Raw genomic sequence first — 16,286 nt, forward strand, 5'->3', positions numbered from 1 at the left:
GCCTAACCTTCTGAGTTCTTCCGGTATTTTGTGTGTGTCGCTTTCCAGCATCTGCAGAATGTCTTGTGATTAAAAGTTAAGGAGAAACTTCTTTACCCAGAGAGTAGTGAACCTTTGGAATTCTCTGCCCAAGACTACCATGAATTCTCAGTTACTCAGTATATTCAAGACAGATTAAAGGAATCAAAGAACACAACACAGAAAGTGGTGCCAAGGTAAAAGAAATGCCATGACTGTAATAGGCATGATGGACTATGTGATCTACACCTGTTTCTATTTCTATGTTGCCTATCATTAAGATTCATTAAACCACCATAGTAAGAACCAAAACAGCTATTCAGAATCTCCAAATCACCAATGAAATAAATAATTGGATTTTTTTTGAGATGTCTAAATTGGAATTAATATTGCCCAGTTCCTGTCCTGAACTTACCAATTCTTCAAATCTAATACATTTGTCTGGTAGGGTGGTATAAACCTTCACCAGAAAAGCATATTTCCAATAATGTAGCATTCTTGATGGTGTGTTTACAGAACGAGCCTCAATTGCCCAATTGAATTCACAACTTCCTCCTTTAAGGGTGAACTCTCTGAATAAAAAATGACAATCGCTGAATATCGCTCAGTACTCAAGCAATTGCATGCACCTACCCACAGGACAGGGCTCTGCATTTAACCAATCAAGACACAGCATTCAGGCTCCAGTTAATTATGTACATGGCTTTTCACTCAGCTAATCATGGACAAGCCCTTCACCCAACCAATGAGAGACAGGGGTCTGTATCCTGTCAACTGTGGATAAAGGCATCATACCCAATCAAAGCAAAAACCTAAACTATCAGAGGATTTCAGTGGATCAAGCAGCATCAGTGGATAGAAAGGAATAGTTGATGTTTTGGTTTGACTCAAGACAACAACTATCTCTTTGGCCCACAGATGCTACTTGACCCACTGAGTTCCACTAGCGATTTTTTTTGTTCCAGTTTACAGCATCTGCAGTTTCTTGTGTCTCCATACCAACCAAAGATTATATTGGACTGGGTCAAGCGCAATTCATTGTGATGAAAGAGGGTCTCGTAGTTAATCAAATTTCAGCAATGATTCTGTACCTACCAATCACTGTCAAAGATCCAAGCAATATTTTTTGCATAGCTAATTCCTTGTTTGAATGGCTTTTCGCTGCAGGAAAATCTAGGAGGTGGGAGTAGATTGGTTGTAAGTTAGCTACTGACGGCTTAGATTTCCCACATTACCTCTCTCTCTTTAACTAGGCCTGCATTATTCATTGTCTCAAAGGCTCAACCTACATAATCACAAAATTATTCCCCATCAATTTTTGGACCCCATACACAAGCAACCAACATCTCCCCCTCTCAGTCATGACCCAAGATCTCATCACTACCACAGCAAGCTCACAATTATTTCACTCCCCTTAAGACTTGTAAGCTAAATACCTGTATCTTCTCCTCCAACACCTCCTCCATCAGACCACCTCTAACTTTCCCTCCCTCCTCGAACCCTTACTGATTCCTCTCCAGACGATCCCCCGCCCGACTCCCCCCATCCCTACACACCTCCGTCCTGATTCAGCCCCCAGACCCTCCCCTGCCCCGACTCCTGCTTCAGATTTTCCCCGTCCCGACATCTCCCCTTCAGACCCTCCACTGTCCCAACATCTTTCCGTCAGATCCTCACTCTACCGCGACTCACTTCCAAAACCAACCCCCGCCCCGATACACCCCGACATCTTCCCCTGCTGTAACTCAGCCCCCAGACCCTCCTCCTGCTCAAACCATCCTCCAAGAACCTCCCCCTACCCCGACTCACCCCAGAAGACCCTCCTCTCAGTCCCGGCTCTCTCCCTTCAGGACATCTTCTTCTCGAACTCCCACAGACTGTCCCCTCTGCGCAGACTCCCGATCGGACACTCTTCCTCCCTCGTCTCCCCCGATCCCCCATCCAACACCCCTCTCCCTCCGCCGCGACTCCCTCAAACACCCGATTCCCTTTCTGTCGCCCTCCACGAAACCTCACTCCTTGCACAGCAGGTCAAACATCTCTCTCTCCCATCGCAGCCCCAACCCCTCGCGCTTTCTGCCCCTCACTCCGGCACCCACGGCGGCTGACAGGCTCCCACTTCACTCCCAGGCCCCGCTTCGTTCACGATCCTCTGCCACCTCGGTTGTCAGGTTACCCGGGGTCTCAGTTTCCACCACCTCCTATCTCCCATCCCCAGGCGGGTCACAACAACACTCACCTCCACCTCCACCTCCCCCTGCTCCTCCGCCGATTTTTGCTTTTGAAAAATAACCTTCTTTTCATATAGAACTCGCTCTACGGCTTTCAGCAAACTCCAGCTCCACTTCCGGGTCAGCCTGTCAGCCGCGAATTACTTCCTGTGTGAAGTCGGTCCGTCCTCCTCAGAGGGGAAACGCAGAGCAAAGTCACAACTTAAAGGCTACGCCGCTAAAACAACAACAGCTTCAGCTATCTAATTCTGTTATTTCTTTGTGTGTGCATATATATGAATGAAATGGATGTGAATCGACCAAAGCATTGCTAATTTAGCCTCAGAGATATCTCTATATTAGAGGTATTTCCACTCTGAGTAAATCCTTATAAATGCCGAATTTACACAATCAACTATTCCTCGGTGGAGAGAATTAATTAATTTCGTCGGTATTACTCTTGTCGGACTTTAATATTAACGGGACAAGTTTCCGGTAGAGTTGCCGGTTGGGAATTAGGAAGTCAACATGTCGACTCTGTACAAGAACAGGTGAGGAGCTGATAATGGAAGTAGGTCTGTGAATGACGGATCTTTGGTTGAACACGTACAGGGCTTCGTTGCTGGCTGCGAGCTGTCCCGAAAGACTCCATGAACTGCTGAGGCTCCTCCAGGGTAGGGCGACGAGACAAACTCAGGGCACTTGGAGGAACTGAATGGTCTCCAGGCCAGCAGTTATGCTCCAGCTGAGTCCGTGGTCAGCAGTTTAACTCAATCTTTAATTGTTTACTCAATCTTGCCCGTATCTTCACTTCAGTATGTTAAAATCCATAGGGAAGCACCCCCGCCCCTTCCAGGATGTGTCATATTTTTCATCTTTAAATTTATAGTGTCCTGTGAAACTTGAACATTAGCTTTCTGTTCCGTAAATGACTTAAAAAGCTTATCTTTGCTACAAGTGCTGACCAAATCTATTTTCAGGTTTCCAGCTTGCATTCCGGTATGCTGTTCTCAGTTTGCAGCCGGTCAAATTTTTCAACGTAGTGTTTGGACATTTGTAAAATGTGAAATCCAGGATTCTCAGTTGACAGAATTTCGAAAGAACAGATACGAAAGACAGAATTGCACACAGTTCTATTGTTCTATGCTTGTGCTTATGTTCCGTGTAGGCCATCTCCCACCTGCTACTCGTTATAACATTGTACTTATTTATTTCTCAAATTTGTGTTTGTTTAGCTATTCTTTAAATGCTTAAGTGCTACTCAGTGAAATTACCATTTGTATTATGGACAGTGTTCTATATGATTTTAGTTAATAAAGTATCTTCACATTTTAAGTAATTAATAATTAAGCTTATTATTCTCAATTCTAGAAATAATTTGTGTTTTAATTAACGTACCTCACTACTTTTGATATTTTGTGTATCAGTACTACAAATCCTTATGCAACTCTCCAGATTTAAATATTTGTGTTGAAGGAATGTGCAGATGTTCATTTTTCCCAATAAAATGTAAACTTGTGTGTTTCCAGCATTTCTGTTTTTATTTTAAAATGCAATTAAGGCAGCATCTGTGAAAAGAGATGAATGTTTCAGGTCAAAGACCTGTCCCCAGCATTTTCTCTTTCTGTTTCAGATTTCTAGTGTCATTCTCTATGTAATAATTCAGTTAAATTATTTTCAACAACAAATAATCTGCTCAAGCCGTAAATGTGTTCTGTGCTGATCTCTTGCACCTCCAGTCTTTTAGCAACTCCTGCTTTCCTCTAATTCTACCCTTTCTGCACACCTCTATATTTTATTGGCTGGTAGCTTGTGTTTCAGTTTTCTAGTCCAAGGTCTAGAATTCTCTTACAGGCTGCTGTATGCTTCTACCTCTTCCCTTTTAAGGCATTCTTAATGCCTCTATCTCTACCTTAGTCTGCTCTCTAATATCTCTTTGGTTAGCTTTTGAAATCCTATCTGATTATACTGCCATGAAGCATGAACTTTAAAACCAGATTATAGATGTTACTTGAATGTCCATTCCTCCATCTTTATTTTACATGGGATGAATAGAGCTGTGAAGGCTGTCGTATTTACATTTTATCTCCATTGGGATATCTTATGATTGATAAACTGGTTTAAATAATTTTAGGGCTATAAGTCCAATAATCTGCACACTCAATGCTTTAGTAATCCAGGACTGGGTTATTTTCTGGGCTGTTGCATGTACCTCTAATTCATATTCTAATACACTTAAAATGTAACTTTTTATAGATGTTATACAACAGAATAATTATTAGACAATGGTATAATGTCTGTTGTGAATCTGGCAAATTTAAAGAGAGCACAGGAAGCTGAGCCAGATGCTGAATCACTAAGATATCCAAACTATTACAAAGTGGATTGTTGGGGGGTTACTGTAATTATCTTCTAATTAAATTCCAGGTAGCCATTAGATTTATGAAGTCAGTTTATTTAATCTTGCAGTTTTACCTCTTTCTTAATTTGGATTCTGTTTAGGTTTGTCAGGATTCTATAAAAATTGTCATCTACCACCTTTAGATAAACATTAATTTTAGCTCTGCAGCTCAACATCAGTAAAGTAAAGGAGATGGTGATAGACTTTAGGAAGACCAAGCCTCCCTGTTGCTATTGATGGTGTGGATGTGGTGAGGACCTACAAGTACATAGGGGTGCACCTGAGTGGAGCACCAACATGGAGGCTGTGTACAAGAAGGGCCAGATTTACCTCTACTTCCTGAGGAGACTGAGGTCCTTTGGAGTAGGCAGACCTCTCCTTCGCGTGTTTTACCGGTCTGTTGTCATCAGTACAATCTTCTATGCAGTGGAACTCTGGGGCAATGGCATCAACACGGGTGATGCCAACGGACTCAATAGAAAGGCTGGCTCTGTTGTAGGAGTCAGACTGGACACAGCGGAGGCTGTGGTAGAACAAAGTACCCTACAGAAAATCCTGGCAATTCTGAACAATGCTTCTCACCCTCTGCAGCACAGTTGTCTTAGTCTATTACTGAAAGTGCTAATGAGTCAACCTATAGCCAGGGAAGTGATGACGCCCCTCCTGTTAGACTGTCTGTGGTAATTTATTTTTTATTCTTTCTACTTCTCTTATTTATATCTGTGCACTTGCAATGCTACTGTAACATTGTAATTTTCTTTGGGATCAATCAAGTATCTATCTATCTATAGTCTTTCTCCACCAGAAAGCTTTCAATCTTGGTTTTAATTTTTCATTTAACCTGCCATTCTTCTGCAAATCCATAATTTCAACAATCAGGACTGATTTTTTTTTTGTTATTTTATATTATTTACGAATGGATTAGAATGAATGAGTATAGGAGTTGGGATGTAATGTTGAAATTGTATAAAGCATTGGTGAGGCCAAATTTGGAGTATTGTTTACAGTTCTGGTCACCGAATTATAGGAAAGGTGTCAATAAAATTGAGAGAGTACAGAGGAGATTTACTAGAATGTTGCCTGGGTTTCATATCCTAAGTTACAGAGAAAGGTTGAACAAGTTGGGTCTTTATTCTTCGGAGCATAGAAGGCTGAGGGGGGACTTGATAGAGGTATTTAAAATTATGAGGGGGATAGATAGGATAGATAGGGTTGACGTGGATAGGCTTTTTCCATTGAGAGTGGGGGAGATTCAAACGAGGACATGAGAGTTAAAGGGCAAAAGTTTAGGGGTAACATGACATGAGGGGGAACTTCTTTACTCAGAGAGTGGTAGCTGTGTGGAACAAGCTTCCAGCAGAAGTGGTTGAGGCAGGTTCGATGTTGTCATTTAAACTTAAATTGGACAACTATATGGAGAGGAAAGAAATGGAGGGTAATGGGCTGAGTGCAGGTTAGTGGGACTAGGTGAGAGTAAGAGTTCGGCATGGACTAGAAGGGCCGAGATGGCCTGTTTCCGTGCTGTAATTATTACAGTATACGGTTATATGGTTATAGATCTCATTTAAGGTATGGTTACTTGTCATAGAGACTCTTACCTGAGAAAAGTTTTACTGTAACTGCTGTTAAATTTCATTGATCCTGTTATAGTTACTATTCTATAGATTTACTGAGTATGCCCACAGGAAAATGAATCTCAGGGTTGTATATGGTGACATATATGTACTTTGATGATAAAATTTACTTTGAACTTTGAACATTGAAAAGAAATGATGGTAGGAAATAAATGCATTTGGGCAGTCTGTGCAATGTAGCAAGGGATATCAAGATGCTTCATACAAATGTACATTAGACAAACATTGACACCTGGTCATGGGGAGACATTAGTGCTGACTAAAAGTTTGGCCAAAAGTTTTGAGAGGCTTTGTAGACAGGTAAAGGGATGGAAGAGTGTCAGGAGAACTTAGAGCTTGGGACCAAGCTGTAAATGAAGAACTGATAAAAGATGGGGATGAGCAAAATATTAACCCAAGATCTCAATGCCGTGTTGCCCTGCAGGGCTTGAAGAAATTATAGTGAAATTTCAAAAACGTACCTGTAAAATATCTTACAATTGAACTTGCCAATATGTCGTTAAGAACATTGATGAATATATTTGTATATCGTAAATAATTTTTGTGTACAGGTTTGGTATTCATTCGTTACTTTTCATATGTGATACAATTAACATTTAGAACATTGGTGAAAAATGCATCTGATCATCCAGATGTTAGTGGATCTTAATTTCAAATGAATTATTGTGCAAGTAATGCTGTTCTGTTTGAATGGCCCTTTACTTATGGACCAGTTTTCTTTCAATAGGATTGAAGAATTCAGGATTGCTTTAAATGAACCAAAGATCAGCCTCACAAAACTTCAGGAGCTCTGTTTCAGTGGTAAGGAGAATGGTGCAAAATTTCAATATGAGATTCTGGAGAATGGTGGTAAGATGTCTGTGAAAATATGTGTTGTGTCTGCTGAAGATATATATCTGACATAGCTAATTGGTTTTTCACTTTTTAAAAAAAATGCCACTCTTTGTACAATTAGGGATACAATTCACATTGTCTGTCCCTAATTGTATCAAGCATGACATTTATCTACCAATTTTGGTCAACATGCTTAATGCCAATGTAGAGATATTCAGGTATCACTTCTTAACCAACACTTTCAAAGTATCACACTCTCTTTGCTTGATCATCATGAAATGACCTGGTCAGGGTCTGGTGGTTTTTGTTAGTTGCCATGGTAACCTTTCCACAATTCCTCAAGAGGCCCTCTGTTTTTTTTTCTTGCGATCTCTTAATTAACTGTTCATCACCTTACACTTACTCAACGTAAAAAAAAATACAACATTGTCGTCTAATATCACTACTATATGCCCCACATCAGTAGGTATGCATTTTAATTTATGTCACTGGTTATTATCAATACAGCCATACAGACAATCCTGGATTTATCCCTGCTACCATAGAGACCGTCCTGGGATTAACTATGCTATATCTAAATACTTTACTATAAAGCTACCAAGGTCTTGCGACTTCCTGCAATGATGGGTTTTCTTTCAGATGCCATTTCATTGGCTGCATGCACCTTACTCTCAAAATACCAGAGAATTGTATTCACTCCTGATTTCCGGTGCTGTCCGCAAAGAATTTGCATGTTTTGCCCCGACTGTGTGGGTTTCATCCAGGTGTTCTGCGTTCCTACCATATCCCAAAGATAATGTGGGTTAGTAAGCTAATGGTGCATTGCCTTGGTGTGTGGGTGGCAGATTCTGAGGAGTTGACTAGAAATTGGGCAAATAAGAGACTACAAGGGACTCTGCAGAAGCTGGAAGTCTTGAAAATGCACACAGAATACTGGAGGAACTCAGCAAGTCAACAGGATCTATACAGGGGAATAAACAGTTGTTGTTTCAGGCCAAGACCCATCATGAGGAATCAAAAGGAAGGGGGCAGAAAGGTGGTTCGGGGAGGGAGAGGGGTACAGACTGGCCGGTGATAGGTGAGACCAAGTGATGGAGAAGCTGGGTGGGGATAATGTGAGAATCTGGGAGGTGATAGGTAGGAGTAAAGGGCTGAAGAAGGAGGAAGCTGATGGGAAAGGACAGTGGAAGGAGGTGGGGAATTGAGAGAGGTGATGGTCATGTCATGAGGGTGGGGGAGGAGAAGGGGTGAGAGCCACCATAATGGGAGGGGAAAAACAGACAGAGGAGGGGGGCAGAGAGGAGTGGTTACTGGAAGAGGAAGGTAAAACTAGAATTAATGTAGGTTGAGTGTAAATATGTGGCTGATAGTTGGCCTGTCCCCTAAAACCCTCACTAATTTTTATAGATGCACCGTAGAAAGCATTCTTCTAGGGTGCATCACAACCTGGTATGGAAGTTGTCCTGTCCAAGACCGAAAGAAGCTGCAGAAGATCGTGAACACGGCGCAGCACATCACACAAACCAATCTTCCATCCGTGGACTCACTTTACACCGCACGCTGTCGGAGCAGTGCTGCCAGGATAAATCAAGGACACGACCCACCCAGCCAACAGACTTTTCGTCCCTCTTCCCTCTGGGAGAAGGTTCAGGAGCTTGAAGACTTGTACGGCCAGATTTGGGAACAGCTTCTTTCCAACTGTGATAAGACTGCTGAACGGATCCTGACCTGGATCTGGGCCGTACCCTCCAAATATCCCGACCTGCCTCGGTTTTTTTTTGCACTACCTTACTTCCCATTTTTCTATTTTCTATTTGTGATTTATAATTTAAATTTTTAATATGTACCAATTTTAACTATTTTTAATATTTTTGATATTTAATATTTGTAATCCAGGGAGTGCAAAGCACAGAATCAAATATCGCTGTGATGATTGTATGTTCTAGTACCAATTGTTTGGCAAGTATAAGGTATGGGCTTGCTGAGCAAAGGTCCCATTTCCATGCTGTGTTTCCCTATGACTACAATTATAGGAGTATGTGCTCTTTCTCTTTTGTGCTTCACAATGGTGCTGAGTCACGTCTGAGCTTTTTACCTGCTTCTCACAGGAATTCCATTTGAAGGGGGGCTGCGCTCACTTTGCTGGAAGGTAAGTTTGCATTTAAGAGAATTCGGGTTGCCAACACTGGATGTGTTCCTTGAATTTTTGTCACATGAATCTTGCACACAATTGCTCTGCCTAGTCATTTGCTATCTTGCACACTTTTTAATGACTTGTAAACAGAGATATTCAGAAAAATTGGGGAGTTTCCATTACTATCAACACCAAGAACATTGAGGGATTTTTTGCTCTGAAGCCATTTGTGCATGCTGGGTTTGTGAAAGGGTAATTTGAAAACAAATTTTTCAAGATTTGTCTGTCGGAAATATAGAAACTGTTGTTAGTGAGGCTGGGATTCAACAGTCTGCCCAAGCAATTAAAATATGGTCCTGCCTATACATCTCTGTCAGAGTGTCCACTGAAATATCCTCTTAAAAATTACAATGTTTATGTAATATAAATATGGTATAATTTTAAAGGGGGTGTACAAAACAGACAAAGGGTTTGCATCTAAAACCTACCTCTATAACCATGGCTTTGGTCAAATGACTTAATGTCTTTTGTTTTATCAGATGCTTGGATAATACAGGTGTAAGCTCCCTGAATCAGTTTGCCGGATTAAACATGTTATACAACTGCAAATTGTTGCCCGTAGTTCTTTATGATCATGAAAGCGTTTGACTTATAGGATGGGGCACTGCCTAAACAGGAGCGGACCAAACTCCAGCTAGTTAGGTAACACTGACACCTAGATAGAAAATGGGGAATGTCTGTACCACACAGTGGCTAAATTGTGGGACAAAAGTGAAGGGAATAACACAAGTATAATTAAGAGAAAATTTGGTAATTACATGAAAAGGGAAGAAATATTGATGGTTTTACATAAGGTAGAAGAAGGAGACTCAAATGGAGCATAATTAATGCTAGTGGCTCAAAGAACTACAAGATCTGTTTCCCTGTTCTAAACAATATAAAAATTCGCCCTTTTCTTGTTGTATTTTGTTAGTTGTTCCTTAATTCATAAATATTTTGTCTCCACTTAGATCCTCCTCAATTATCTTCCCATAGAGCAGACCCAGTGGAGCTCCTCCTTGAAGAAACAAAGGTAAAGAAGTGCTTATGAAAAGTCAAAGCAAAAACTGCAGATGCTAGAACTCTTAAAATAAAAATAGAAATGGCCATTTGTGGGGAGGGAAACAGAGCCAATGTTTCAGGTTGGTGATGTAGTCTGTCATGCTGAGTGTTTCCAGGATTTTTCACTTTTACAGTACTGTATTTGTCAACATGAAGCGTACAGTAAGTTTGTAAATCTGGTGGGAGCAAAGGATGTTGGGAATGGCAAGGGTGGAGCGCTGTGGGAGGGGTGTGGGACAAGTGGCAGAGAAGGAGTGCCATGGGTGGTGGGTGCGCGAGTGCAGACACACCGAGCCCTGAGACAGTAGGCAAGGTCATTTGATTCAAGACAATTGGTTTAATGAATGTCCCTCTAGTGCTTCCTGCTCCTTGTCACCTCCCTTCCTCTTTTCATAACTATGATTCCCCTCTTCCTGCCCCCTTCCCACACGCAGTCCACAATAGAGACCCATATCAGAATGGGATTTACCATCTCTCACATATGTCATGATTTTTTTCTTGCAGCAGCAGTACAGTGCAATACATAAAATTACTACAGTTCCGTCCAGAAGTCTGAGGCGTCCTAGCTATGTATAGCTGCCTAAGGCGTTTGCACAGTGCTGTATATTGGTGAAGAGCTGCATTTCTGTTACTGCTCATGAGGGTCCTGTCCTCTTGGGGTTCAGGGCAATCCTGTAATTCAGAGAGGGTAGGAGTGGAGGGAAGGCCTTTTTACTGTAAAAAGGGCTGATACTGGAACTAAAGCTACGGGGTGAGGAGATTTTATTTTGGAGGAAGAGAGAGGCTTAAAAACTCTTGCTACTTTGACATAGCTGTACCTACATAAATTCATGTGAGGGAAAACTCTTCTTTTGCATATAGAGAGAGGGGTTACAGAGGCTTGTCAAATGATGCCATCAGCATATGGTCATTGGCAGCTCTTTGCACTGGGTGCAAGTTGTTTTCAGGAAGACAAAAGGGTTTCTTTCATCGGAGTGGTGGATTATCCAGCAGCAGCTGATGTTTGTGTTGGTACATGTACTTCAGAATCAGAGTCCAGTGTTAGACAATTGTCAGGATGAATACTGACCAAAAAAAACAGGGCATCTTTCTTTTCCTTTCTGAAATCCAGGAGGAGATGATGTTTTTCCCCGTCACAACTGTGACATTATCACACCTGTTTAGTTAGCTCACCATCAGTTATGCAACACCTTTGTACTTTTTCAAATGTTCTTGTGGTGTAATGTTTTGTCAAATGACTGACAGTCTGTTCAGAGAAACACTCAATATAATCCGCTGTCTATCTTTTTAGTGCCTTGAGGACATTATGTGAAGCCTTTTTGATCAGTGTTCAAAAGTGTGTCTTTCCATAAGCTTCCTACTAAGGTCAAGTAGCAGAGCAAAAAGTCACAGAAGCAATGCACAATTTAACTTGAAATGCTTGTCATCCATATCAGTAAGAGGACTTTATTTTAAAGAAGCTTTACACACTAAACATTTAAATTAATTCAGCCACTGATTTGTATGATTGATAGCTTAATGTTCATTGGAACTGACTGCTCAGCTTTTGAAATTACTTGGAGATTGTGCAATGGTAACGGGCTCATATTTATCCCAGCATCTATTCTTCATTTCATACAAAATGTGGAAATTCCATTTGAATATTATTTGCCTATTGCTAAAATAAAATTGCAATGAACTTGACTAGAGCAGTGCTTGTATCCCACAGAAGTCCCAGTCTGTGGTCGAGGCAGCTTGTTGTGACAGGAATTGGGGGTGGGCATCGAATTTTACTTTGAGCACCTGCTGTTACAAATGCAATCTTATAATTTATTGTGCATTTATGTATTGGGAGTGGTATGAACTGTAATTTTAAAGCCTATAGGGTGACTCCCTCCCCGCTAACTGCGCTCTTAATTCTGGTGTTTGTCCCTTGCCTCAAGGGGCAAATTCTCTTCTCAAAAAAGCCAACATAGACAAAATTGGATGTTGTGTATTGGATAATTATGACCTGTTATACATTTTCTTTTCAACAACTTCCATTTAGTTCTCTCTGAGCCTATTTTTCTGGCTTAGTGCTTTTGGATTGACATAATCTTCTAGTTATACTATTTATAAAGAATTGTAAATTTAATTTGAGGAATTCTGCTTTCTTTAGATTCACAAAGTAATGTAAAATGCTGAATCCTTCAGGGCTGAAACATTTCTGGTCTGCATCCAAAACAATAATTAAGCTTCCTTCCTTCAGTGTCATCTAACAACAGTTATTTTATATATAACCTTAAAGGGACAGCCACCCACCCCGTAAGATCTCAATTTGGTCTTACTTAGCATTAAAACAAAAACTGCTTCAGTTGATTGTGTAGTATTTTGTACATCTGTCTACAGCAGGAGGACGGATTGAAGCAGAGCGGTTACCAGGATGGATTTTAATAACATAGGGAGCACGTTTTTTTGGTATATGTGGAATAAAGATTGGTCTGTGTTCAATCTGACCGCACTTGGTGTATTGATTTGCAGGGAAATTTATGCACAGTTCTTGAAGGAAATGATCATCCAGCCTGGCATTGCCAGGGCAAATTTGGGTTTCTTTCGAGAGGATGTCACGTTAGAAGACCACGTGAGTCCCTGTTTACTTTTTGTCAGGAGGGCAAACAGCTTTCATTAATCAATTTATTTCATACTTTTAACTGCTATCCAGGACCAGGTCCTAGGGTTAATGCACCTGCAGTGATCTGCTTTTCTAGAATCAGATATACAGCATATGAAGAAGCCATTTGGCCACCATGTCCATGCTGATCACGAATCTATATTGATCCCATCTTCCAGCGCTTGGCCTGTAGCCTTCAGTACCAATTGAAATATTAGTCAAGACATTTCTTAAATGCTGCCAACAGCTCTACTTCCATCATTCTGCAGTGTATTTTAGGTACTCACCACTTTCCAGGTGAAGGAGATCGTCTTTGAATTCCCTCCAAATCGCTTTCTCTTCCCCTGCCCCTACTTTACAGTTTTATTCATCTATGATAAGGGGGTGTGCTTCTTGCTGTCTACCTTATCTATACTTCTCAATCATGTCCTCTCATAGCCTCCTCCTATCCAGAGCTAGCCTTTCCAATCTCTTATCATAACTAAAACATTCCATTCCAGGCAACACCCTGATAATCTCCCATGCACTGTCTGCAGCACGATCACGTATTTCTTATATTGTAGTGGCTAGACTTGCAGGCAGTGCCTCAGCTTGAAGTCTGATCAGTGTTTTATAAAGTCGGAGCATATTGTGTGGAACTTGCACAGTGACCATGTGGATTCTTCCAGGTGCTCCAGTTTCCAGTATTTTCTTACAATTAAATTTTTCCTTTTCCCATTCATTTTCTGAACAGCCCTTGAATCCAAACCCTGATAGTCAATGGAACACTTACTTTAAAGACAACGAGGTTCTCCTGCAAATTGACAAAGATGTCCGGTAAGAAGACGAAGAAATTGGTACTGATAAAGCATCTTTCATTTTCTTGGGATATTCCCAACATGATTGTGAGAGATAAAATATTTTTGATGTGCAGTTGTTTTGCAACTGAAACTGTGAGAATGGTTGTGCAGAGCAAGTTCTCTGAAATTGTAGTGCCTTAGGAATATAGAAACAGGAGATCACTCAGTCCCCTTGACTGCCTTAAAATTCACTTAAATCACAGTGATCTGTATGTCGTTCCTATTCACCTACCTGTGCTCCAAGCCTGTATTTGCATTTATCTAACAAAAATCTATTCTTCAGTTGATCCCTAACAAACACATTTAGTTCTGGATATCTAGCACTCAATATGTAAAAGGTACTTGCCAATCTAACTCTAAATGGTTTGATTCTAATTTTAAAATAATGCCTTGTGATTCTTCATTCCCTTACTGGGGATTTTTTTCCCTCAGTATCAAACCTGTTGAATCTTTTCAATGTACTGTATTTTTAAACACTTAATTTGATGAACCGTCTCAGCCCAAAAGGTTGATTGTTTATTCCTTTCCATAGATGCTGCCAGACCTGTTGAGTTCCTCTAGCATGCTATATGTGTTGCTCTGGATTTCCAACATCCGCACAATCTCTTGTGTTTTTAGTTTCATCATGCCCGAATATCTTAAACTCGGGAATATAAACAAAATTTATGTAGCCTTGTATTGCACTGGATTGAATTTAAATGTTTCATCTTGCTATTGTGCTTCATGAAGTCCTAATCAGTAATTCCAACATTGTGTAGCTGGTCAAGCCCACTTAAGATTTTTCTGATGTTCTGGTGTGGATTTGGGTTCCTAACTTTGCCTAAGAAATGTACAGGAGTCATGAGAGTGTACAGTATATATAGAAAAAGGGGTAGAGGAGATCAGAAAATTAACTTTTTTGTATTTTAAGTTGAAGTGAAGGAATTCTTCTTTTTAAACTGTCTCTAACTCGCTCTTATTTAATTCCTCTCTTCCAGGCGACTATATCCAGACATGGCATTTTTCCAGCGGCCTACTGACTATCCATGTCTTCTGATTATGGATCCCCAAAATGAATTTGAAACACTTCGAAAGCGGGTAGAGCAAACCACCTTGAAATCCCAGACAGTTGCACATAATCGGAGTGGTGTCACAAATGTAAGATCTGCATTATGAAATAATTCTTATATTTCTAATAATTGATTCAGCCTGGCAAGAACTTGCATTTGCATCAGCTGTTTCTTGCTCAGTTTAATCTTGTTGGTATTTTTTCTCAGTGATTAAAGATATTTTACACTTCATTGATAACTTTCTTCATTTATTAAAGTTTCATTCATCTGTATTGCCTGGTGCAGTTGTGTCTAAATGATATCTGCCAGCAAATAGTTTCAATTAATTTAAATTAGTTTGCTTATTCTGTACACTGCTATGCCAAGATATTAATTAAATTTGCATCTCCAGTTAGTTCCTGGATATTTTTCCTTTTTCAATAGGTTTGCTCCCCTCGCAAAACTGCCTCTGCCAATGAATATGAAGTGCTCCCCAATGGCTGCGAGGCTCACTGGGAGGTGGTTGAGAGAATCCTATTCATTTATGCCAAGCTGAATCCAGGAATCGCTTATGTACAGGGCATGAATGAGATTGTGGGTCCAATTTACTATACCTTCGCTACTGATCCGAACACAGAGTGGAAAGGTGAAGTTCTGAGACTTCTGTCGTGACATGAAAACCACAGGATTAATGAATGATACGTTGTTGTGAACTACTTGTCCTGTCTCTGCTTTCCTCCCCTTTAAATAGATTTCATCCATTTTCCATTGCATTTGCGGGATGGGACCAAAATTTTTAAACAAAGTTATGCCACAGGAATGGATTATTTTAACTAACTAATATAAGCAGTGTTATAAGAAATAATAAATATAAATAATATTATTTCATACGGCTCCTTAAGCCCATTGTGCATGTCAACTCTATCCCAATAACTCTTGATTCCATTGGTATCCAAATCTCTGTTATCCCTTGCATTGTGACTGAGAACTCTCAGCTCACTGGCAATAGGAAATTCCAAAGATTCCAACGTGCTGTGTGGAAATACCTTAGTTCTGAAAATCATCTGATTCACACTGTCTATTTATGAAAATCAAACTTTTGGCAATCACTCTGTTAGGCTACCAAGAACTTTTCACATTTCAGTGAGATCTCTTCTCAGGTATTGTTAACAAAGGTAAGCTGATTCTACAACCGACACACATAAAAGTTGCTGGTGAACGCAGCAGGCTGGGCGGCATCTCTAGGAAGAGGTACAGTCGACGTTTCAGACCCAGACCCTTTGTCAGGACGGAGCCGATTCTACTACTTCTTTATAAGAAAACCCTTTCTTTCTGAAGAATAACTAGGTTCTCTGTATAAGCCTCCTCTCATTCCACTTTATTTCAATATGTCCTTCTATAAATTTGTCCCTTAAGTGCTTTCACATCTTTCCCTGAACTGGCATCCAGAATATTTTC

General features: G+C 40.5%; 2 protein-coding genes across 8 annotated transcripts in view; one reads left to right on the top strand and one right to left on the bottom strand.

Moving 5' to 3' along the window:
• zer1 (zyg-11 related, cell cycle regulator) overlaps positions 1–13,312 on the bottom strand; it is a 41,939-nt gene extending 28,627 nt beyond the window's left edge. For 2 of the 5 annotated variants that reach the window (XM_072240373.1, XM_072240370.1), the window contains exon 1: positions 2,258–2,391. The gene's annotated coding sequence lies outside the window, so the exon portion shown is untranslated. Of the gene's footprint in view, positions 1–1,113; positions 1,192–2,257; positions 2,393–13,248 lie in introns of those variants that run through there. The other 3 variants (XM_072240371.1, XM_072240374.1, XM_072240372.1) reach the window with 3 other exon arrangements.
• Positions 2,396–16,286, top strand: part of tbc1d13 (TBC1 domain family, member 13) — a 38,425-nt gene continuing 24,534 nt past the window's right edge. For 2 of the 3 annotated variants that reach the window (XR_011882831.1, XM_072240377.1), the window contains exons 1-8: positions 2,397–2,779; positions 6,991–7,064; positions 9,206–9,246; positions 10,242–10,303; positions 12,832–12,931; positions 13,695–13,777; positions 14,778–14,937; positions 15,273–15,474. Coding sequence is in view for 2 of the 3 variants with exons in the window: in XM_072240377.1 (XP_072096478.1) it covers positions 2,757–2,779; positions 6,991–7,064; positions 9,206–9,246; positions 10,242–10,303; positions 12,832–12,931; positions 13,695–13,777; positions 14,778–14,937; positions 15,273–15,474 (745 nt within the window). In the remaining variant the exon portion in view is untranslated. Of the gene's footprint in view, positions 2,780–6,990; positions 7,065–9,205; positions 9,247–10,241; positions 10,304–12,831; positions 12,932–13,694; positions 13,778–14,777; positions 14,938–15,272; positions 15,475–16,286 lie in introns of all 3 variants that reach the window. The other variant, XM_072240375.1, reaches the window with a different exon arrangement.

The sequence above is a fragment of the Mobula birostris genome, chromosome 22 (genome assembly GCF_030028105.1).
Source record: "Mobula birostris isolate sMobBir1 chromosome 22, sMobBir1.hap1, whole genome shotgun sequence".
Taxonomy (NCBI): Eukaryota; Metazoa; Chordata; class Chondrichthyes; order Myliobatiformes; family Myliobatidae; genus Mobula; species Mobula birostris.